The 24,353-nt window shown below is 33.3% G+C and overlaps 4 protein-coding genes across 15 annotated transcripts in view; 3 read left to right on the top strand and 1 right to left on the bottom strand.

Moving 5' to 3' along the window:
* The window catches only part of ACC (acetyl-CoA carboxylase), a 28,704-nt gene extending 14,984 nt beyond the window's left edge, over nt 1-13,720 (top strand). For 11 of the 12 annotated variants that reach the window (XM_069123466.1, XM_069123462.1, XM_069123465.1 and 8 more), the window contains 10 exons: nt 3,636-3,759; nt 4,892-5,222; nt 5,494-5,791; nt 5,930-6,143; nt 6,273-6,606; nt 6,697-7,157; nt 7,237-11,061; nt 11,151-11,430; nt 11,509-11,789; nt 11,883-13,720. In XM_069123466.1, the coding sequence (XP_068979567.1) occupies nt 3,636-3,759; nt 4,892-5,222; nt 5,494-5,791; nt 5,930-6,143; nt 6,273-6,606; nt 6,697-7,157; nt 7,237-11,061; nt 11,151-11,430; nt 11,509-11,789; nt 11,883-12,497 (6,763 nt within the window). In that variant the 3' untranslated portion in view covers nt 12,498-13,720. Of the gene's footprint in view, nt 1-301; nt 532-3,635; nt 3,760-4,891; nt 5,223-5,493; nt 5,792-5,929; nt 6,144-6,272; nt 6,607-6,696; nt 7,158-7,236; nt 11,062-11,150; nt 11,431-11,508; nt 11,790-11,882 lie in introns of those variants that run through there. The other variant, XM_069123470.1, reaches the window with a different exon arrangement.
* Nucleotides 13,203-16,797, bottom strand: LOC138184954 (SID1 transmembrane family member 1). Its single transcript, XM_069123487.1, has 9 exons — nt 16,096-16,797; nt 15,728-16,017; nt 15,499-15,649; nt 15,352-15,435; nt 14,949-15,263; nt 14,332-14,881; nt 13,996-14,261; nt 13,684-13,893; nt 13,203-13,604 (listed from the first exon to the last, which is right to left on the bottom strand). The coding sequence occupies exons 1-9, from the start codon at nt 16,276-16,278 to the stop codon at nt 13,317-13,319; spliced, it is 2,337 nt and encodes a 778-aa protein (XP_068979588.1). The 5' UTR covers nt 16,279-16,797; the 3' UTR covers nt 13,203-13,316.
* A 468-nt stretch (nt 16,798-17,265) lies between these two features.
* Rpn9 (regulatory particle non-ATPase 9) lies at nt 17,266-19,242 on the top strand. Its single transcript, XM_069123488.1, has 5 exons — nt 17,266-17,431; nt 17,516-17,629; nt 17,748-18,074; nt 18,167-18,499; nt 18,583-19,242. The coding sequence occupies exons 1-5, from the start codon at nt 17,316-17,318 to the stop codon at nt 18,848-18,850; spliced, it is 1,158 nt and encodes a 385-aa protein (XP_068979589.1). The 5' UTR covers nt 17,266-17,315; the 3' UTR covers nt 18,851-19,242.
* A 135-nt stretch (nt 19,243-19,377) lies between these two features.
* LOC138184953 (RNA polymerase II-associated protein 1) lies at nt 19,378-24,223 on the top strand. The gene is made up of 8 exons (XM_069123486.1): nt 19,378-20,369; nt 20,457-21,072; nt 21,159-21,663; nt 21,737-21,906; nt 22,035-22,194; nt 22,277-22,556; nt 22,703-22,806; nt 22,888-24,223. Exons 1-8 carry the CDS (start codon nt 19,896-19,898, stop codon nt 24,221-24,223), a joined length of 3,645 nt encoding a protein of 1,214 aa, XP_068979587.1. The 5' UTR covers nt 19,378-19,895.
* The last annotated feature ends 130 nt before the right edge of the window (nt 24,224-24,353 follow it).

The raw sequence follows: 24,353 nt of genomic DNA, 5'->3' as shown, positions 1-24,353 counted from the left end.
TAAAAATAACGTGTTCTCGTTCCGATTTTACTTGTAATGGAAGATTACGTGTAATGTTACGTATAACTGAAGATAGAACGAGCATAGAGCAAATCTGTGAATAAAAATAAAAAATTGTCTGTGATAAGTGCTGGATTAAGTATTAGAAATTAGAATTGATCAGAAAGAAAGGAAAAATGAAAATGAAAATTATGTAATCGAAGTTGTAAAATATTTGTTAATACAAAATTCTGATCGAAAGAAAGATAACAAAGTGAGTCTGGTCGTTCGGATAATGCTACGAATCGTACAAAATGTTGTAAGATTCTGAAGTTTCTGTCATGGAGAAGATTGAATAGTAGGGAGGTTCGAAATGAAACGCATAAAAAGATTCGTCTTAGCTCAGAGTACAGAGAAGGATCCAATTTGGAAGAGCTCCGACAACCTGATGCCTGGAATACCGAGAATGAACGGAGAAACGTCGATCGAAGAATCGGCCTCTACGTCGCAACCATTCACCAACGATCAACAATCATCCACCGCCGGATTAACGTAATGCACTTTGTTGTCTTAACATCATCGAATTATAACGGTTAATTCAACTAAACCCTCGATATAGTACGACTTTCCACTTGGCTCTTTTAATCCAAAAGATAATCAATCTCTCCACTAATACTATTGGATTATTTAGATTTCTTATCTAATTGCCTATTTCAATTTCAACTTTGTTCTACTTTAGCTTAATTTTAGTTATTTATATTTAGTTATTCAGTATGTTACTTTGATAAGCGTCATTGATGTTTCACGTCTGACAAATGTCATTTTCAATGTTCTCGTTGCACTAAAATATAGAAGACGAAGGGAAACGAAGAAGTAGACCTTAAAGTTCAATAATTTAATTCGAACCTTTTTGAATTGTCCTTGGCCAACGATACCGATCAAGAAATTGGTTTGTCCATTAAGAGATTCGAAACGAACGAAAATCGACGTAACGATGAGACAGACGGTTAAAGAGGAGAAGAAAAAAATTAACGGGTAAAACGTTTGAAACATATATTTTTGTTCAATTTGAATGAAGAGACACGAATCATCGTGAAACATACCGTTTGGTGAACTAATTTTCTCTTCGTTCACGCACGCACGCTATATATATGTTCGCATTCATTTCGAATGTCGGCAACCTTGGTTTAATTTTCACTGACATTGTAATATTTCTCATCTTCGAATTCAGATTTCATCAGCCGATTTAGATCATTGAAACGTAGTCTCGAACATAAGATAGCGAAAAGATCGATTCAGCATTGTTTTGTTGTAAATTCATGGACTTCGCTCGTTGACCTTCGCAAAAAGCGGTCCTTGTTTGAACAAACGATCGTTGCGAGTTGTTGTTTCGCTGACTAGACGTTCGATACGTTAATAAAACAAGAAAAAGAATGACAAGGGAAGTACAGGTATATTTAGAAGTGTTTTCAGACGATACGCTGGTAGAGAAGAAATTTGAAGAACGTGTCATTGAATAATATATTATCTCGTACATATTTGCGTATTATTAGAATATTCGATAGCTCGAAGCAATACGAATATATGAAAATAAATGAAGTATCTGTGTAAATATGTATCATTAAGTTTCTGTTTAAATAAAAGAGATACCAGCTATTCGGTCGGTATAGAAAATATTCGTACAGTAATTCATTTCAGTAGAAATATCGTAAAACATCCGTTTATCGACAAAATTTCAACGAATAGAAGATATTTGTATATTCTTACAAGTTTGCAGAATAATTTTCATCCAAAAAAGAACGTGATAGCTATCCCTGTTTGTGAAAATATTAATAGGTATTTAGCATTGGTTAAGACGTAAATACGTAAAGATGTTTTTAAAAATAATCTGCATCACAGTGCAGAGAAAATGGGTTTGATAGACAATTTCATCCTGATGCGAGATAACGATCCAAGGCGTAATGCTACTAATACGCGAGCGTGAATCTTCCATAATGTTTGGAGACGCTTAAAAATACCTGGACAGTGCTTATAGTATATAAACATTATCGACAATATACGGGACCACCTGAAAGGAAAAATATGAAGTGACCAGACTTCATCGAGGAATGATTTACAGAGGACTCTTTCAGAAGAATGGAAAAATATTTCAAATAGAGTTCTCATTAGTTTATATAAATATATTCATACAATATAATCAAATACCTTATAATAAAATCGAAAGCTTATTAAGTATGAAAATAATTAAACTTAGTAATTTCCTCTCCTAGATATTGAATAAGCCTTTGCTAATTTCTGCCATTAAACTGTAACAGTACGACTACTTATTATGCGTGTATTTTTGTCATTTTTTAAATATTAATATTTTCCACAAAGGACATAGATATTCTATCTTTTTTTCCACGAGCATTATTATTCTACAGAGTAGCAAGAATATGTACATATTTTTTATTTGCTAAAATTCTATTACCAAACGTTGTTCTCTATAATTGATACAAGTAATTTTGTTAAAGTTAAATACCGTACGAATACATATCTCACTGACTGTATAAATAAATTATACAAATATGTTTCTACCTCGATAAGAATAAACTATATTAATAATTGCCAAAAGAAAACCAAAAATCTGATACCAGTCATTTCGACTGGGTTTTGGCAGTTCTATAGTGCTATTAATAGACGTTGTATCGCGTAGATGTTAAATATAGCGATTATCGTGGGATATGGATTGGAAAAGAATCGCGCGAATCTGCGTTTACTCTTGAAATCTGGATTTTTGTCGCTCGTGAGTTCGTCTTGCGTTTACGCGGTGCAGAGGAAGAAAAGGAATGCACGTCGTATGAATAAAAACAATTTTGTACATCCAGGCGAGATACATAGGAGGTTCAGAAAGCGTTACAGAGTTGTAGGAATGGCATTGCGTGAGCCGCTTAAATTAACGGTTCGTATACTTTCTCCGCTGTCATTCGCATGTTCCCCGCTAATGGATGATAAAAATCACCTTGAAATACCAAGGGAAAAACTTAAAACCAATTTTTCATCCGGTCACACTTTCTTTCCTTCGTTTCTTGTTATTTTCTTCGCAACATTCGATCGACGTTTATTGCAGAATATGTACCGAACGAAAAGTTCCTTCTTTACTCTTGAAAATGTTTTTTATCGTTTACTTTCATCATTTTCACCCAGATTTTCCATCCACTAACACTTTCTCCCCTTCGTTCCTAGCATTTCTTTCTCGATATAATACACATTTTGAATATAATAAAATTCCTATCAAACAAAAAAAGATCATTTTTCTCCAACGAGGATGCATCTTATCCTTTATCTTTTTCTTTTTTTCTTCTTAACGAATTTCTTAAAACATAATGGATGACAACGATGGGTAAAATCTAACGATAATAATAATTCATTTTTATCTCGGTCTATTCGGCCTGCAAATGAATTTGGCTGACGATTCTTTACGTTCATCCTTCCGTCCTTTTTGTACCCAGAACGATCACACGCTACCCTAGTCTGCGTGAAATCTAATATGACGCTGCAAATTTTAAAGCAGTTGGTACAGATTCTTCGAGTTTCTCGAGATGAGGATCAAAGTGATGAAACGAAGCCAACACCTGTTTAGTGAAAATTAATACGTGTTCCGTTTGATTTTGTAGGCCCAGCATGTCGCAGGGCACGGTGATGATTCAGACGCAAAGCCGGTTGCAGGAAAAGGACTTCACTATTGCCACACCCGAGGAGTTTGTTCATCGTTTCGGCGGTACCAAAGTTATCAACAAGGTAACGTTGTTTTCTCGACGAGTACCGTATACTCATTACGTATCTCGAAACAACAGTCGATTTTTTAGCGTGTGAATCTTCCAGAAATTCTTGCAATTTTTAATATTGTTCCGGCGCGACGCTTTGAAATAATTGATAATTTGAATTATTACTAGATCTTATTGTCAGAAGATGTAATTTCTTTTTAACGGAGAAGACATTCGACATCTTCGGATAGAAGGAACGAGTCGAATAGAGAAGGAGATCATTTAATGTGTAGAAAATATTCTACTTTCAAGATAGTATTCTATAACTAAGAGACGTAACTTTTTAATAAAATCGATACTTATAGCAGTCGAGTATAAAGAAGCAATTGCAGAAGGAGGTCGTTCAACGCGTAGATATGTCGCGTTCCGCTTGAGTATTTCTCAAGGCACTCGCCGTACAGTTTCGCAACAATGGCCAAACGACCTTCGTAGTTGACCTCGAACGACCTTGAATGATCTTGAATCATAGGTTGCTAGATATACCTGTTCCGCGATACTCTACTGTAATAGCAATGTGAAACGCACATTGTTCCTTCCGCAAACGAAACAAAGTAGTACCGTGACAACTTTAACTTGTTATATTTTTTGGATATGTTTGTTTTGTATATGTTTCTTTATTAATTGTTAGTCATATTCGTCTTAATTCGGATCTAAATGTTTTTATGCAAATAACATCTTCCCGATTTTGAACAGCGTAATTATAACTTTAACGATTTATCTTCTAATAACATTAGACTATCTATAATTACGTTATACGTAAAAAGAGAAGAAAATAAAATATTATAAAAAATTTGGTTGTTTTAGAGTTCTAGCGTTAACAATCTTTCACCATATAATTATTACTCGATACCGAACCGACGAATTAGTTTTGTCTCAATTGTAAATTTGTTTCAAAATTTAAATAGATTTTCCTTTGTTTCTCAGTTTCGCCTTGGACTCCAATGTATTTTTGTTTTCTAAACGTATTTGTGTATCTCAGATTGCAAGTGCCGTTACCAATGACACACTAGTCGTTCAATAACATTTTATCGTCAATATTTAGTCATCGCTTAAATGACGCTTCACGGATAACGATCGATAGAGTAATCAAATTTTTCAAATCGCAGGTCCTAATCGCCAACAATGGAATAGCGGCTGTAAAATGTATGCGTTCGATCCGACGATGGTCCTACGAAATGTTCAAGAACGAACGCGCCGTGCGTTTCGTCGTGATGGTCACTCCGGAAGATCTAAAAGCGAACGCGGAATATATCAAAATGGCTGATCAGTACGTACCCGTGCCAGGTGGAACCAACAACAACAATTATGCAAACGTCGAGCTGATCGTAGACATCGCTGTACGCACTCAGGTCCAGGCTGTATGGGCTGGTTGGGGTCATGCCTCTGAAAATCCAAAATTGCCAGAATTACTCCACAAAAATAACATGTGTTTCATTGGTAAGATTCTTTGGATGACAATGAAGAGATAGCTGAGGATTATTCTGTAAATTGTGAAGTAAATTCTGTAATCTTACACTACCATGCATAAGTACGATGACTATCAAAGTATTGTAGTATAGCCGTAATAATTTGAATATATGCAGATATTTATGCACAGTAGGGTATTCGAGGAAATATTCTTTTTAGTAAGTTTTGAAGAAATGCGATTCGAAAAATCAACAAATTACAAATTGAAAGAATAAATGAATGAATAGTAATTATTTTTTAGGGCCATCCGAGAGAGCAATGTGGGCTCTTGGAGATAAAATCGCGTCAAGTATAGTAGCGCAAACTGCGGATGTACCGACACTTCCTTGGTCAGGTTCGGAACTGAAGGCACAGTACAGTGGAAAAAAGATAAAAATATCTTCGGAACTTTTTAAGAAAGGATGCGTTTCGACGGTAGAAGAATGCTTGGCAGCAGCTAACAAAATAGGCTTTCCTATAATGGTGAAAGCTAGCGAGGGAGGTGGTGGAAAAGGTATCAGAAAGGTGGAGAACGCTGAAGAATTGCCCACATTGTTTAGGTAAGAAGGAAATTTGTCAAATTAATTTAAAAGATTTTTTACATGGTTCGTTACATAAATTGCAAACGTTATGTAAAGAATATTTATGTAACAAAATGTTGGGAACTTTATATTAAGAATGCTTAACGATTTTCTTAGGCAGGTACAAACTGAAATACCTGGATCTCCGATATTCATTATGAAATTGGCAAAATGTGCTCGCCATTTAGAAGTTCAATTATTAGCTGACAATTATGGAAACGCGATATCGTTATTTGGTCGTGACTGCTCTATTCAGAGAAGACATCAAAAGATTATCGAAGAAGCGCCTGCTGTGGTTGCTAAACCCGAAGTCTTTGAAGAGATGGAAAAAGTAATTATCGATCCTATTCGCGAATTAAAAATATTTCACTTTTCTACCATAAATTAATTAACAGACATTATTGTGAAAATTTGTGTTCATTCCGTACAGTACTTTTTACATTATTGTTTATTGTAATAGGCTGCTGTAAGATTGGCCAAAATGGTTGGATATGTCAGCGCAGGTACTGTCGAATACCTGTACGACACTTCTGGACGATATTACTTTTTGGAATTGAATCCACGTCTTCAAGTGGAACATCCGTGTACTGAAATGGTATCCGATGTTAATTTGCCCGCGGCACAACTTCAAATTGCTATGGGGCTACCATTACATCATATTAAAGATATTCGTCTTCTTTATGGTGAAAGTCCATGGGGAGATAGTGTCATTGACTTCGATCAACCGAGACACAAACCCCAACCATGGGGTCACGTGATAGCTGCGAGAATTACTAGTGAAAATCCTGATGAAGGTATAAATTATATTTCATAAAAGAAATTACATCTGATCGCGCTTGATCATTAAGGAATTCTGCTGTAATAAATTTTAATATTTCCATTAGGTTTTAAACCGAGTTCTGGTACGGTACAAGAACTAAACTTCCGATCCTCGAAGAATGTTTGGGGTTACTTCTCGGTAGCAGCTTCCGGAGGTCTCCATGAATTTGCAGACTCACAATTCGGACATTGTTTCTCTTGGGGAGAGGATCGTAACCAGGCTCGAGAAAATTTGGTCATAGCTTTGAAAGAATTGAGCATTAGGGGTGATTTCAGAACCACCGTCGAATATTTGATTACGCTATTAGAAACTGAATCTTTCCAGCAGAACAATATAGATACTGCGTGGCTTGATTTGTTGATTGCTGAACGCGTTAGGAGTGACAAACCAGATGTATTATTAGCCATAACGTGCGGTGCGCTTCATATCGCTGATAGAACAATCACTGCCGCTTTTACTGGATTTCAAACAGCATTGGAGAAAGGACAAATACAAGCCAGCAATGATTTAGATAATGTTATCGACGTAAGTTGATTTTTATATCATCAATTTGTGTATAAATACTTGCTTACGAATATTATAAATTTAACAAAAATTTTTTTAGGTTGAACTCATTAACGACGGATACAAATATAAAATACAGACTGCTAAGTCAGGCCCTAATAGTTATTTTCTTGTTATGAACGGTTCCTATAAAGAAGTAGAACTACACCGACTATCGGATGGAGGATTATTGCTTTCCTTGGATGGTGCAAGTTTCACGACTTACATGAGGGAGGAAGTCGATCGTTACAGGATCATCATTGGAAATCAAACCTGCATCTTCGAAAAGGACAACGATCCTTCTTTATTGAGGTCACCATCAGCTGGCAAACTAATCAGCTATCTAGTCGACGATGGTGGTCACGTGGACGCTGGACAAGCATACGCAGAAATTGAAGTCATGAAAATGGTAATGACAATAACAGCTAGCGAAGCTGGTAGCGTCTTTTATGTTAAAAGACCAGGTGCCATTCTCGAGGCCGGTACGTTGATTGCTCGATTAGAATTGGACGATCCATCTCTGGTAACAAAAGCTCAGGAGTACACTGGTAAATTCCCGGAAACTGTAGCTCCAGCAATTTCTGAAAAATTGAATCATCTTCATGCTGAATACAGAACAGCTTTAGAAAACACTCTCGGAGGATATTGTTTACCAGATCCGTACCACGTACCTCGAGTACGAGAACTTCTTGAGAAATTCATGAATTCCCTTCGTGACCCTAGCTTACCATTGCTTGAACTTCAAGAAGTGATCGCGACGATATCAGGAAGAATTCCGATTTCCGTAGAGAAAAAAATCAGGAAATTGATGTCGCTGTACGAAAGAAACATAACTTCTGTTTTAGCTCAATTTCCTAGTCAACAAATTGCTGCTGTGATCGATGGACATGCAGCAAGTCTTTCCAAGCGATCTGAACGCGACGTCTTCTTCTTAACTACCGAAGCTATAGTGCAACTGGTACAAAGATATAGGAACGGAATACGTGGAAGAATGAAGACCGCTGTTCACGAACTACTTCGACAATATTACACCGTTGAAAGCCAGTTCCAACAAGGACATTACGATAAATGTGTTTCTGCTTTAATCGATGAGTACAAAGATGATGTAGCAACAATAACAGCTATGATTTTCAGCCATAACCAAGTCACGAAGAAGAACGTTTTGGTAACTATGCTCATAGATCATCTCTGGGCGAATGAACCTGGTCTTACGGACGAGTTATCGAGCACGCTGACGGAACTAACGAGCCTGAATCGTACAGAGCATAGTCGTGTCGCGTTACGTGCGAGACAAATTCTAATCGCTGCTCACCAACCTGCTTACGAGTTAAGACACAACCAAATGGAATCTATATTCTTGTCAGCGGTAGACATGTACGGCCATGATTTCCATCCAGAAAACTTAGAGAAACTTATCCTTTCCGAAACATCTATTTTCGATATTTTACATGACTTCTTCTACCATTCCAATCGTACAGTTTGCAATGCTGCTTTGGAGGTTTATGTTCGCAGATCTTATATTAGTTATGAGTTGACTTGCGTGCAACATCTGGAATTGTCTGGTGAAGTACCGCTTGTACATTTCCAATTTTTGCTGCCTAACAATCATCCCAACATACAAAACCAATCTTCGGTTAATCACAGAGTCGGGGCTATGGCAGCTTTCCAAGACATGGATCAATTCACCCGATATTCCGACGAAGTTTTCGACCTCCTAGAGGATCTGTCTTCGATTACCTCAACTTCAGCTAAAGTTTTAGCAGAGGCAGTAGACGCAGCTGCAAGCGAATCGAGACACAGCACGTCCATAAACGTATCTTTAAGCACTGCGGAAAATACTGGTACAGCGGAAATGGGTGAACGATCTGCAGAACCGGTACATATTTTGAGCATTGCCGTCCAAGAGAAAGAAAATCACGATGACGTTACGATGGCGAAACTCTTTGGAGATTGGTGCGCCGCGAACAAAGAGGAATTAATCTCACGAGACATACGAAGGATCACTTTCACTGTTTTAAAGAAAAGACAATTCCCAAAATTCTTTACATACCGTCAAAGAGATGGTTTTGTTGAAGATAAAATTTATCGACATCTCGAGCCTGGTTGTGCTTTCCAATTGGAATTAAACAGAATGAGAACTTACGATCTTGAAGCTCTGCCAACCTCGAATCAAAAAATGCATCTCTACCTTGGCCGGGCTAAGGTTGCCAAAGGACAACAAGTCACGGATTATCGTTTCTTCATTCGTTCCATTATAAGACACTCTGATCTTATCACGAAGGAGGCCAGTTTCGATTATCTTCACAACGAAGGTGAACGTGTACTACTAGAGGCTATGGATGAATTAGAAGTCGCGTTCTCGCATCCGCTTGCTAAGCGTACGGAATGCAATCATATCTTCCTAAATTTCGTACCCACAGTTATTATGGATCCAGTAAGAATAGAAGAAAGCGTGACCAGTATGGTACTGAGGTATGGCCCGAGATTATGGAAATTACGAGTACGTCAAGCTGAGATTAAAATGACGATTCGGCCAGCACCAGGGAAGCCAACGTCTATTTTACGTTTGTGCATTGCCAACGATAGCGGATATAGCATAGATTTGCATCTTTATATGGAGGCAACCGATCCAAAGACTGGTATCATTCGTTTCGAATCTTATCCTTCTTCGACAGCAAATGGTACCTGGAGACCAGGACCTATGCATGGTCTTCCAATTTCTACGCCATATCTAACCAAAGATTATCTTCAAGCAAAACGGTTCCAAGCACAAAGTTCTGGCACAACGTATGTATATGATTTACCAGACATGTTTAGACAACAAACTGAAAAGATGTGGATTAAACACATAGAAGAAAGGCCGCAGTGCGATATAACTATTCCAAATCCTGTGATGGATTGTGTGGAATTAGTATTAGAGGGTGACAATTTAGTGGAACAAAAACGACTCCCTGGTGAGAATAACGTTGGTATGGTCGCTTGGAGATTAAGACTTTATACGCCAGAATATCCAGTATCTGGTCGAGACATTATACTGATAGCAAACGATTTGACACATTTGATTGGTTCTTTTGGTCCGAAGGAAGACTTAGTGTTCTGCAGAGCGTCTGAAAGAGCTAGACAGCTTGGAATTCCTCGAATATATTTCTCTGCAAATTCTGGCGCTCGCATTGGTCTAGCAGAGGAAGTGAAAGCGTTGTTCAGAATTGCTTGGGAGGATGAGGATGAACCAGAGAAAGGATTTAGATATATATATTTAACACCAGATGATTACGCGCGTTTAGCACCGCTTAATTCAGTGAAAACTTCGTTGATCGAAGATAAAGGAGAATCTCGTTACAAGATTACCGATATTATTGGTAAAGATGACGGTCTTGGTGTAGAAAATTTAAAATACGCTGGTATGATTGCCGGAGAAACATCGAAAGCCTATGACGAAATCGTTACGATTTCCATTGTATCTTGTAGAGCGATTGGTATTGGTGCTTACCTAGTACGTCTTGGACAAAGGGTCATCCAAATAGAAAATTCTCACATCATTTTAACTGGTTACAAAGCATTGAATACTGTGTTAGGCCGTGAAGTATACGCTAGTAATAATCAGTTAGGTGGTATACAAATTATGCATAATAATGGGGTATCACATGCAACAAACGTAAGGGACCTAGAGGGTGTTGCCACTGCTTTAAGATGGTTAAGCTACTGTCCCAAATTTAAGGGTGCACCCCTTCCTATATTATCAGCACCATTTCCTGATCCAGTCGACAGAGAAATCATGTATGTTCCTACAAAAGCAGCATATGACCCAAGATTCATGCTCGAAGGTAGAATACAAAATGGTACAAATTATTGGGAAAGTGGATTCTTCGATCGTGGCTCTTGGCAGGTATATTTTATATTTTAGATTAATATTACATGTTAATTTAGTTTAATAAAATGACTCAAACATTTCTATACTATTAATATTACTTACAGGAAATCATGAGGCCTTGGGCTCAAACTGTAGTAACTGGACGAGCAAGATTAGGCGGAATACCTTGCGGTGTTATTGCAGTAGAAACAAGAACCGTTGAGTTGCACTTACCTGCTGATCCTGCTAATCTCGATTCAGAAGCTAAAACGATATCTCAGGCAGGACAAGTATGGTTCCCTGACAGTGCATACAAAACTGCTCAAGCAATCAAAGACTTTGGAAAAGAAGAGCTTCCACTTTTTATTTTTGCTAATTGGAGAGGATTTTCTGGTGGAATGAAAGGTTTTTATTGATTTTTAATAATTACTAAAATTTCACTCTTATCTATCGAATGAATTACTAACGTTATATCTTTTCTAGACATGTACGAGCAAATTATCAAATTCGGTGCTTATATTGTGGATGGCTTACGAGAATATACCAAACCAATATTTGTATATATTCCACCAAATGGAGAACTAAGAGGTGGTGCTTGGGCTGTCGTTGATCCAACGATAAATCCTCGCTACATGGAAATGTTTGCTGACAATACAAGCAGAGGTGGAGTTTTAGAACCTGGTGGAATAGTAGAAATCAAGTTTAGAACTAAAGACATAATTAAAGCTATGCATAGGGTTGATTCAGTAATACAGAAGCTTAAAGTAAGAAACTAATTTTATTTCTTTATAATCTTTTACATTTTATAAATAGTAGGTCGTGTGTGGGACACATTATGATATCAATCATTGTTTTAGGAAAATCTAGCCAATGCAAATTCAGCTGAAGAACGAACAGACATTGAAAACCAAATCCGTAAGAGAGAGCAACTTTTAGAACCTATGTATCGGCAAGTAGCAGTTCACTTCGCGGATCTTCATGATACGCCAGAGAGAATGTTTGAGAAAAATACCATTCATGATATTATTCCATGGCAAAAAGCACGCAGACTGCTTTATTGGCGACTTAGAAGAAGACTTTTGGAGGATGAAATAAAGAAGGAAATTCTATCAACCCAACACACTTTGGACGTTAGACAAGTCGGTGCAATGTTGCGTAGATGGTTTATAGAAGACAAAGGTGCCACAGAATCTTATCTGTGGGATCAAGATGAAGCTGCAACGAATTGGTTGGAGAATCAACGTCAAGATGAAAATAGTGTTGTTTCCCGTAACATCACTTGTGTAAGACAAGACGCAATCGTTTCTCGAGTCAAAGAAGCCCTTGAAACTTGTCCAGAAGTGAGATTAAATGCAATTTTAGAAATTGCGCACAGATTACAACCAGCAGAACGTGCAGAATTGCAAAGAACTTTATTACAGATAGAAACGACCACACAGGAACACCACAATGATTCAAGTGCTTCGTCCTAATGTTTTTCTAAATTAAGAAAAATCTCTTGTCTATCTGCGTACCTGGTGTATGTAGTTCTACATCTTAGAATTAATTGTACAGATACTCGTTATTCTTGTTAATAGCAAATTGTACGGGAGTAGTATAATTTTTGGAAAGTTAATAATTGTTTCTATCGATAGCGTTACTTGATGATAGAAAGTAATCGAACTCGTGTCTTATTCAAGTTCAATGGTGATGCTATCGAGTGTCAGACAGTATCACTGCCGTCTCCTAAACCATGGCAAAACGTGCCCTTTGTTTATAATGAGTGTATTCATGAATATAGAAATTATATTGCATATATGCGTACATACATATATATAAATAAATAAATAAGTAATATATATGTGTTTATTTATTTATATTTATATGCATGTATGTATGTGTATTTTTTTTAGAAAAAAGTTTGTTCGTTGCGTTTACTTTTACCGAATGACTAATGTGTACATCGATATTTCCCATTTCCGTCGAAAAAAGGAAAACAGATCGATGGGTAATTTTTAAAGTACGAAGTACTATTTTTCCAATCGTGTGTGATACAAAATATAAAAAATTCTTTGATCTTTAGGAACAATTTAATGCGAATAAAGAGGTAGATAATAAAAAATTTTATGAACCTGAATGTTTAACAGAAATAAGACATTTAATACAAAATAGTTGCTAAATAATTATACATATATATATTTTATACTATTTTTAATTCATTGATACCAAGTTCAAATGTACATATATTACATGCAGTCATATCGTTTGAGACATAAAAATTCTCGATACTCTCTTCGTTCGTGTCATTGTCCTTAAAAGACTGAAATCTGACTTCGATGCACATCAATTAGATCATCATCTAGAGTAAGCAATACCATAAATGAGAAAAACATTGCTAAAGCAGACAAAAAATGCCAAATGTCATGACTATCAAAAAAGTTTAGGAGTATGCAGGGTTTATTATAATTGCGCGATTGTGCTGGGGTTAGCTCCCACGAGATAGAATTGTGTATAAAAAAATGTAAAGCGGCGCCCCAAAACGCGATTGATAACACAATATAAATCGCTGGTTGAAGTAGAATTCGTTCTTTGTGACAAACCTGAAATATCACAAAGTAAATTAATTCATAATATGTAGACAAACTACATAAGTATAATTATTCGTGTATATGTACATACCTTCATAACAATATAAAAAAAAGTATATAAAATTAAATTAGACATTAATACAGCCAACAGAAACGTTGCGAAATTTTTCTCGCTGTGCATATTCCCAAGTACTGCGAGAGCAACGTTCCATAAATTTCCTACAATAAGTATAATAAAACGTCCCATATATAAAGGTCGAAAGAAATATCTAATTCCAGAACGGGCATCATGTTTACTAATCTAGAAAATTATAAAATCAATGATAAACTGTGCCTAGTAGAAGTAACTGAATCAAGTTAAAATGAAAAATATTAAATTCAAATACCAAATGCCTAAAATTACCTGTATTACTCTTATCAATAACGTTCTAACTTTCCATCGCCCCATATAGTAAATTTGAATAGTCATATAAAGGCAAGTGAGCAAATGTACGACAGTAAACAGAACCCAAAAGTATATTGAACCATATAAGACTCCCAACAATCCTATGAAGATGATGAATGCTAACATTGCAAATGTAACTGATGCTCGGGCATTTATATCAGGATGACGATTGTGATAAATCTTGATCATACATAGCACTGTTATGATGTACATAAAACTCGTATCTAAATAGATAATATAATATTTGTCATTAATACTATAAAAAAAATTTATAAAATTTAATTTTTGTCTTACCGAATTGAAAGTTACTTCGATTTGGACACACGTGATAACTTCCTGAGAGTATTCCTTCCATAATGAGCGCAGTGCCCATTGCATAAAATAATCCATAATGTTGTGGTATGCCATAACATTTATTTTTTTCTCTTTCAAATTCATCATGTTCTCGAGAAGATGTTAAAAATATAAATAGAAAACCCAACATGACGTATCCGATATTTGAAAATACATGATTGAGATCTGACAGTGATAAAAATGGATGAGCACATAAAAAATTGTAATAACACATATCTTGATTGCCAGTAACATGTAGTACATGTTGGTATGTAATTAACAGCTGTACCGCAGGTAAAGTATAAAAAATAGCAACTGTTATCAAATAATATAAATATAATCGTGATTTATGTCTAAGAATCTTTGGATCTTTACGAGCCAAATCGCAAACGGAAAGCACAAGTTTTGTTCGTATTATTTCTTTATCGCAAAAAGCATCTTCCATTAAGTCGATATCATCTTCATCTAGTGAAGAATCATCTTCTATGGATACTGATCGGTGTGGAATAGACTGTAACGTAATTAATGTAAGTGATCAGAAAAATTTCTTTTTTTTCTTAATTAGTATATCGCTATACCTCTTCTACCGTTGATGGGCTTGGTATAGGTTCACGAATTTGCTCTGATTCTTGATGTAATATCTCTTGTTTAATTTTTCTTTCCTTTTTAATTTTTGATATCACAATGCTTACAACATAGGCTATACAGAAACTAAAAATAATAGATACTACTACTCCTGAAGCAATAACATAATCTCGTTTGGTAATACTAGCATTTATTGCTAAATTAATGCGTTTATTCCGTACAGGAATCATACTAGGAGCTCCATAACAATCTGTATCATCACCTTTTACTACAAGTACCACAAAAAAGCCTAATGGATATTCTTGTTTCTAAAAGACATTAAATTAGACATCTTATTTCGTTATCTATCATAAAAGGTATATTTAAAAAATATATTATAGTCAAAAATATATTTACTGGCACAGTTATACCGCCTTGTCGATTTACAGTTTGCCAATAACCAGAAAATTGAATATTCCTCTCTAAATCAAACACAGGACACTAAAAAAGAAGATATGAACTAATAATAATAAGATTTTACAAATTATATAAATTTATACTTACTGTTGTATTTTGTATTGAAACTGTCATACAAATATCACTATCGGAATTAACACGAATAATCACAGAAGAACTTTCCGCTTGCTTTGGGAAAGTATAACCATAATAAATAGGTTGGGATGGTGAAATTTCTACTACTCTTTCTTCTCCAGGACTGGCATAGAATGGAAACATGAAACAATTACTAATTTTTCTTTTTTATTACAATAAAGATCCAAACATAATTGCATACCTTATATAAAAATCGTACTGTTTTGTCATGTTAAGTTTAAATGAAATATTTTGATAATTAGCAGTGGACAAACTAACAGTAATAAATTCTTCTTCCTCTTCTAGTCTACTTTGATTATAATTGGTTGAACACAAAGTTTGACTTGTTTTATTATATGCTAAATCATCAAAATATGCGCTTTGAACTACAAGGGGGATTTGCCATGATAGGATTTCTCTTTTTTGACGAACAACCACTATAAGAGGTAGATCGGTAGTAGCATTACTTTCAACTACTATTCTTGCAGTTACCTACAAGTAAATAATACATGAAAACTATGGTAAAATATCATGACATTAACTTACATATATAAAATTATTCATACTTACATTATTAACAGGATATAAAAACACATATTCAACAGTAGTGTTTATGACATATTGATATTCTTTCTTATATTCTGCCACAATAACAATAGGAGAAAATGATAGAGTTTGAAAAGGAATAACTTGATGAAGATTAAATAATAATAACAGAGCAAATACGGTTAAAATCCTCTTCATACTCAACATGTTGAATATTTATATATTTGTGTGTAATTATATCAACCACTATTTTCGTAAGCTACATACGTAAGTTTATTCGACTCTAACTATCTTGAAACTATAAAACTAACAACACAAAAGTATGTTTTTTTTTATGTTAACATGAATTGTGGATCATAATTCCATTGATAAATAATTTTTTAAAGATAACTTGCCATGCAGATACTTCTGCATAGCTATCTGTCGCATATTTACATTCACAATACTGATGCTATAATACATACATAATATGTTACTCTTCGTTTTAATTCACATCAAATAAGTATGATAACCGTAGTTACGATTCTTGAACTCTATATCGAATGTTATGTATCAAATAAATCGATGAATCTGTATTTTAAAAAATTAATATTTCGCTGTGATTTGAATAATTGAATTACTTTAATACTAATTATTTTCATAGGATACTATATTTCATCAATTTTCCAATAATTTTTCACATCTGGTTTGAATAAATTATAAGCTTAAAGGTTGTATTGCATTGCACCTGCTGCATGAACTTTCGATACAGTTTAGTATGCAGTACTGGTGCGTATTATAAATTAAAAGTCTAATCATTCAACGTAAAAATGACTTAATTATTTGTATACAATTATAAATAATATAAGTATACTTGAACATCTTCGCAAGAACTCAAATAAATAATTACAACATAAATTTTATATCTTGCCACTGTGAACTAAAGAATAGTAAAATTATATAAATTCGAATTTTTAACAAAACATACAGCACTTTAATTACTTTACGTCTTTCATAAAAATAATAAATTTATATACATGTGTCGTATTCATTTTAATTCCATGTTTATATCTTTATTGTAACAAATTATAAATGTTTTTCAATGAAAAATTTTATTATATATTTTTAAGTATCATAAAATAAAATGCACACAGTTTTAATAAAATATTGTATAAAATGTTATATTATTCTTTCTCAGAACGAGTGCTGAACAACGAACAACCTCATTCATTATACTGATTCGGCTTTAGTCATTGTTATTAAAGATGGCGGTATCCGTGGCACCAAAAGATGTTAATACATATTTAAGTCAAAATCAAAATGTTGCAGACAAAGAATTGGCTACAGAATGGGCGCAACTCGAAGAATTATACAATAAAAGGTATATTTTGTAAAATATTCTACATTATATGCATGTTTCAATAGAAAAATGTTTACCTAAATTTCATCGTCCGGTGACTTGCAGGCTTTGGCATCAGTTGACACTTAAATTAGAAACATTTGTTAAAAATCCATCGCTTCAGAAGGGAGATAAATTAGTACAGTTATACATAAACTTTTTATCTACTTTTGAAAACAAGTAAGTATATTATATACGTATTTTTTTCGAAATATTAATTCATAACCTTACTTATTCCACTTACATAGTAATTCAGATTATCATTGTATTGTAATACTATTCTCCTATTTTTATTTAGGATAAATCCTTTATCATTGGTAGAAATATTAGCGTATGTAATACAACAGTTTCAAGATAAACAAGAAGCAATTAAATTCTTGGAAAAAACAGAATCTAAAGTTAAAAGCAATAATGAGGCAGTTGCTTTGTGTAAAGTTCTCACAGGACAGATCTTGCTTGAAAAGTTAAATAATCAAGAACAAGCAAAACAAATTATAGAGGAAGTAGAGGCTATGTTGGATAATGCTGATGGTGTTACAACAGTTCATGGTAGATTTTATTTATTAGCGAGTCGCCTTTACCGTCTTCAAGGGAAACATGCTGAATATTATCGTACTGCTTTAAGGTACTATTATACTTATAATCTGGAGCAATGGTCATTTTCATTATGACAAAAGTAATCCATACATGTTATTTGAACTGATTTTCATATTCCAGATACTTGGGTTGTATTGATTTAAATAATCTAAGTAGACAAGAACAGGAGCAGCATGCATTTTTCCTTGGATTGGCTGCACTTTTAGGTGAAGGAGTCTATAATCTTGGAGAATTGTTAGCTCATCCAGTTTTACAATCCTTGAAAGGTACTCCAAACTCTTGGTTAGTTGATTTATTACAAGCTTTCAATGCTGGTGACATTGTTGCACTTGAAAAATTAAAGCCACAATGGAGCAAAGTTGCTGATTTAGCTGCACAGGAGTTAAAGTTGAGACAAAAAATATCTCTTTTATGCCTCATGGAAATGACTTTCAAAAGGCAAGCTAATAATAGGTTTGTATATTGCTTATTGTAAAAGTACTAAGGAACCAAATAATGTAAAACAATCTGTATTAAATAAACTTTTTTTATCATAGGCAATTAACATTTGCGGAAATTTCTCAAGAAACTCGTTTGCCTCTCGGTGAAGTAGAATTATTAGTAATGAAAGCTCTAGCTCAAGGTTTAGTTCGTGGTGCTATTGATCAAGTGGCAGGAACAGTAAACATGACATGGGTACAGCCTCGCGTATTAGATCGTACACAAATAGCTGGAATGGTTCAACGACTTGATGGCTGGTGTAAAGATGTTAGTTCAATGGAACGTTTGTTAGAGTCTCGAGCGTCAGAGATACTTACACTTTAATATTAGGTTTAACATTTTTGTCATTGATTTGTTTGTAAGTTTTATTTTCATATCTTTGTTAACTCACTGGCTTACCATCATTTTAGAAATAAAAAATGTAATTTACTACAATTGATATAAATACATAATAATTATGTATAAGATTAATTTCATTGTGATAAGTCAGTGAGTTAATATAAAAGGACGTATAAGATACAGTTTCTCAAATATAAAATTATGATGCTGTTTACAAACGAATTAAAAAGATATATAAATTTATTTTTAACTTAACATCCTACACAGAACAATTTAATGCAATTTTTAATGTTTCTATAGAATAATTATTTGAACTTTTTGTGCTCAGAGACTTTGTACTATGACCGAAATATTAATAATAACAACATATATTAACATTTATAGCGTTTCTCTTGCTTGTTCACATATTCTTTAGATATTAATAATTTTCTGCAGTATATACTGCTCCTACATATCCATCAACACAATCATGAAATATATATATTATGTATTTATATGAAAGCATAAGAAAAGAATAGGTATATAGAAACAGATGTTTTAGCATTAAGATATTTCTAGAATAAAGTTTCTATAATTTTAATTGTAACCTTATTGTAAGTATTTATATTACTTTTACACATATTACTTTTACATTGTAGTTTGTGTTCCTTTCTAAAAATATAAGTTCAAAAGATCTCGCGAGAAAAATAAAATTCACAAAATATACGTTATATGTACATATGTATACCTGTGTATACTAACCTAACCTAACCTAACCTGTGTATAACTGTGTATCGTATCATTCTGTGAATATGTGTTTATTATACTCCGTGTTACCCAACTAAAATAAAAGAACTTTTTATTAAAATATATTAATTCTTAAAATCCTGTAGATGAGGATAAAATAAATTCACAATATAAGATATATTAAGTAATTAAATATTGTAATTAATAAAACTATCGATGATATTTAGGTTAGAATAACCTAAAAATATTTGGTAATTTAATATAAAAATTACAATTTTTAAGGTTTTAAATAAATTTTAAAACAATGGACGACAGTCCAGTTATAAAGCGACCTAAACCAAGTGATAGCGAAGAAGAATTGTTTCGTATGCAAGAAGAATTTTTAAGAAATAAGCAACAACCATCAGCCAAAGTGATTAATTTAAGAAGATCTGAAACATTTTTAAATACTAGTTCTGCTGTAGCTACTGACAGTCAAACAAATTCTAACAAAATAAGATCAAAATTTTCTGAATCAAAAAGATTAAGAAATCTTGACAGGGTGTCTACTTCTCAAAGTAGTGGTGATGTTATAAATCCTGCAATTAAAGAAGAAGCTGGGAAAAATCTCAACCCTGGATTGAAGAATTTTGTTCATAATATGCAAATAGCATCTTCATCGATAATATTAGGAAATATCATTGAAAAGAAATACAATACATGCAAGTATGAATTTGATAAAAAGGAATTTCTTTGTTCCAATAATGGTTTTCCAGAAGTCTTCGTGTCTAAACACATGGTAATCACATATTTTTATTGTAATAACAGATATAATGGAAATATTTGAAAAATACATTCAAATGTTTAAATTTTGTTACTTTTTCAGAAAAATGATAAGAATGGAAGTTTATTTTTGCATGAAATTTCTCCTAAAAGCATTGTTAGAAATAAAATAGAAAAATCTGAAAAGATTGAACCTTTATGTAATACAGACAGTAGTGTTATTGTAGAAGGATCATGGGCAAATGAAATACATAAAGAAAATTTGGAACGATTAAGCCAAATGACTCAAGAGGATATCCTTAAAGAAAAAAGTAAACTTGAGATGACTTTAAAGCCAGAATTGATACAATTTTTAAAAAATAGAAGGAATAAAAAACAAAAAGTAAATAAAACTTCAGAAGACAATAAAACATCAAATGGCAAAGCTCACGATCAAAATGAAAAATCTGTAAATGCAGAAAAGTTAGTTGCAGAAGAAGTTCCTAACAAAGATCATGAAGATTTAGCTCAGAATAATGATGTCGTACCAATGCAGATAGATGAATTAGAACAAGATATACCCAATACTTCAAAAGAATTGTTGCAACAAGCTAAAGAGAAGGGTTGGGTGCATATGGATTCTCTTGAGCCTGAAAAATTAAAATGGATGGAAAATATACCTGAAAAGAAAGATGAACCTATTCCAGATGAACCGTACAATGCTCGTTTTGACTTTAATGGTAAATATCCAAATGCTAATGTATATAAGAGAGAATCTATTATAGATATACAAATAAACTTTTTTTTTTTATTAAACTACTTTTAGGTGTATTATTAGCGTACAAAGACGACAATGTACCTATTGAAAAAGGTCTCCATCATCATGGAGAAGAACCCGAACGTCCTGGTTATTCTTTACAAGAATTATTGCAACTGAGTCGCTCATCGGCACAACAGCAACGTTGTACAGCTCTTACAACATTAGCAAATATTATAGAAAAAAGTCGCAAGGGCTGGTATGATAAAGCATTACAACCTGCACCATTGACTGCATTAAGTCAGAAAAATCTTCTATTATTATTAAGATTTTCTTTGGATGAAACCTCAGTAGCTGTGATCACAGCAACTTTACAAGCACTAAGAGCTTTCTTATATAGCGAAGCGGATGAAGTCTGTTTGGACAGACTATATGGTTTCCGAAATTATAAAGAACCTGTTTTAGCAACACCAAAAACTGATGTCGATGATATAAGCAATTTAAAAGATCATGAATTAGTGCAACTAGACGCAATTGCTGCCTTATTAAGAACTGATATACTATTAAGAATTAGGTACTTTTAATAATTCTATTTATGCAAATGCTATGAAAACTTTTATTAAAAAGATAATTGAAATTATTTATAGCTACATTTTGAATGAAATACGACCACCACCTGTTGCTGTAACTTGTGCATTAGAAATTCTAATTAGACTTGTAAGACATTCGCCCATTACTGTCTTAAAAATGATAAATTCTCCAAATCTATTGGAAACAATAATTGAGCATTTTTTGCCTTTATCTACAGATGCATTGGGTTCGTATATTTGTGTGATACTATATTATAATTTGTGAGATACTATAATATATATATGTGTATATATATATTTTATGTTTAAATAATGTGTATATACTAATGAATTAGTATATTTTTTATATTTATAGCAATGACAGATAATATAAATAATGTGTATGGTATACCAGTAGTAGCTGCAGTTAGATTCTGTCGTATCTTACTTTGTTATGGAGGAAAATCTGTTGCCCAAAAATTAAATAGTCTTAAAGTTATGCAACGCATTATATCATACGCCAGTTGTGATGCAGGGTAATTGTTTATTATAATTTAATACAAATAAAAAAAAATTTTGTAATGTACATAACATATATAAATCATAATTTTTTAATAGGAAGGGAAGTTATAATCTTATCATCGAAAATTTACGTTTGTGGAGAACATTGTTATTGCATGAAGAAGCCATGGATAGTTTAACTGGAGCACAATTATTTCTTGTGTCACAGTTACAGCTTCTGTTGAGTAATCACGATATTCAAAGCGCATCTGAATTATCTTGTGAATATGCAGCAGCTTTAATTGCTGTTGCAAGTTGCTTGACGTCGCTAAAAGCAAATATATCGGTCTTACTGTCCAAATGGAGTACACAGCTACTATCCTTAAGTAATTTCACGGTATGTTAATTTGAAGTATAATATACTACAAATATATGAATAAATATTATATTATACGTATATTTAATAACCATATATGTATATAAAATAATTGCAATTATATATTAAACGTAAAATATACTATACATAAAAAACTATTTTCGCAGTGGGGAAATACGAAACTTATCGCAGAAACGTTATTAGCAGTTAGTGATAGTACAGCGATTAAAATATTGAACATATCTCGATCGCAAGTATTTTCTAAACTTAAGTAAGTAGATGCTAAACATTTTTAAAATTACATTATATTAATATTGTGTTATAATAATTTTTAACGTTTTAATTTTTGCAGTTCTACTTCAAATTTGTTAAGCGATTGTTCTTTAGCTCTTGAGCGTGAGCCTTCTGCTTTGCCTCATCTGGGAGTATTAACCTATGAAGGACAAGTGCAACATATTGTGTCTCACCAATCTTGTATGCCCTTTCTTGCAACAGCTTTAAATGTATTCATTGATCATTCTTTCATAGAAGAAATTCAGGCAGTACTTAGTCTTCCACAAGTCTATAGGTATTTGAAAAGATTAGAAACAACAGATTGGTGTTTAGAGAGATCATGGTATACAAGATCTGAATTGTCTTTTTTAGTTGCTATAGTAAATGCAACCACTTTTGTTAAGGATAAATTAGATAATAAAACAATGGACATTATTTGGAAAATTGCTATTAAACTCGTGTCATCTTTACCTGCCGATTGTCCATCCGATGTAAAGAAGATGCTTAGAGTTTCACTAGCAAAGGAAAAATTAAATTTGGAGATAGTAACGAATGAATTAGAGAAATTAAATCTGAATTCAAATATTGGAGATATTAAATTGAATTTAAGTTGTGATATATCTGATTTATACGAACGGTATATAGAATTAGATGGTAAATGGGATCAAGCGGCAATGCCTAAAGATTGGCTTTATTTACCTATTGTACATATTTATACAAAATGTAGAAATAATAATGCATGTAACGATGATGATAAAGCTGTCATCTTAGCCGTATTGAGTTTAGAATTATTACTACCAGATTTGGTTGAAAAATTGTCACAAAGTTTGAGATTTAGTAGATTGGTACTTATATACCTGTGCGAGACGCTGTATTTAAGTAACGATGTTTCTGCTTTACTTACTAGAGCCGTGACAACTTTATTAAAAGATAATTACAAGAAGCTTAATTTTACAATAGATTTGCCAGGACTTAGTTCTTTTACCGATTTGTTTACTGCGATGTGTGAACATTTTTGTTCAACTTCCTATGGTGATTATGGTTTTTCAATGACCTTATTGGTACCAATTGCGCAAAGGCACGATGTTCATTATAGAAAATTGTTATGGTCGGAACATGTAGGTTTGCTTCGATATGTTAGATTACCATTAGAACAATTAGTTATTCCGTTAAAAGAATATCTTTATCCCCTTGAGGAAGATACATCTTTAATAGAAAGTTATATAACAGCGCTTGTTAGGGGAATTGTTAAACAAAGCTGGTGTCCTATTCCTTATACAATTGCATTACATCATTCTGCTATGTACTTGAAACAATCAAACAAATTAGCGGTACGAATGAGAACCCAATTAGAAAAAATACCTGATAAAGTTTTGGCTACTCGTTTGTTAAATTATCAACAACCTACATTTTAAAATTTAATTATAATTAATGTTATAGTAAATTATTAATTTAAAGTCGGAAAATATATGTATAATTTGTGAAATATGTGTGTATGTTTAATACACATGTGAAGTATGTATGTTTGTCAATATATTCTATAAT

Source organism: Bombus flavifrons, chromosome 11 (genome assembly GCF_040668555.2).
Source record: "Bombus flavifrons isolate JBK064 chromosome 11, iyBomFlav1_principal, whole genome shotgun sequence".
Taxonomy (NCBI): domain Eukaryota; kingdom Metazoa; phylum Arthropoda; class Insecta; order Hymenoptera; family Apidae; genus Bombus; species Bombus flavifrons.
Note: the sequence above shows the minus strand (reverse complement) of the source record. Positions and strands in the feature narration are given on the sequence as shown.

Coding starts and splice junctions, on each gene's coding strand:
- Rpn9 (XM_069123488.1), top strand. CDS start 17,316: ATGGCGGTATCCGTGGCACCAAAAGATGTTAATACATATTTAAGTCAA. Junction 17,432..17,515: donor GAAGAATTATACAATAAAAG/GTATATTTTGTA, acceptor GGTGACTTGCAG/GCTTTGGCATCAGTTGACAC. Junction 18,075..18,166: donor TATTATCGTACTGCTTTAAG/GTACTATTATAC, acceptor TTCATATTCCAG/ATACTTGGGTTGTATTGATT.
- LOC138184954 (XM_069123487.1), bottom strand. CDS start 16,278: ATGTTGAGTATGAAGAGGATTTTAACCGTATTTGCTCTGTTATTATTA. Junction 15,650..15,727: donor CAGTACGATTTTTATATAAG/GTATGCAATTAT, acceptor ATTCTATGCCAG/TCCTGGAGAAGAAAGAGTAG. Junction 13,894..13,995: donor TATTGATAAGAGTAATACAG/GTAATTTTAGGC, acceptor ATAATTTTCTAG/ATTAGTAAACATGATGCCCG.
- LOC138184953 (XM_069123486.1), top strand. CDS start 19,896: ATGGACGACAGTCCAGTTATAAAGCGACCTAAACCAAGTGATAGCGAA. Junction 20,370..20,456: donor TCTTCGTGTCTAAACACATG/GTAATCACATAT, acceptor TTACTTTTTCAG/AAAAATGATAAGAATGGAAG. Junction 21,664..21,736: donor GATATACTATTAAGAATTAG/GTACTTTTAATA, acceptor AATTATTTATAG/CTACATTTTGAATGAAATAC.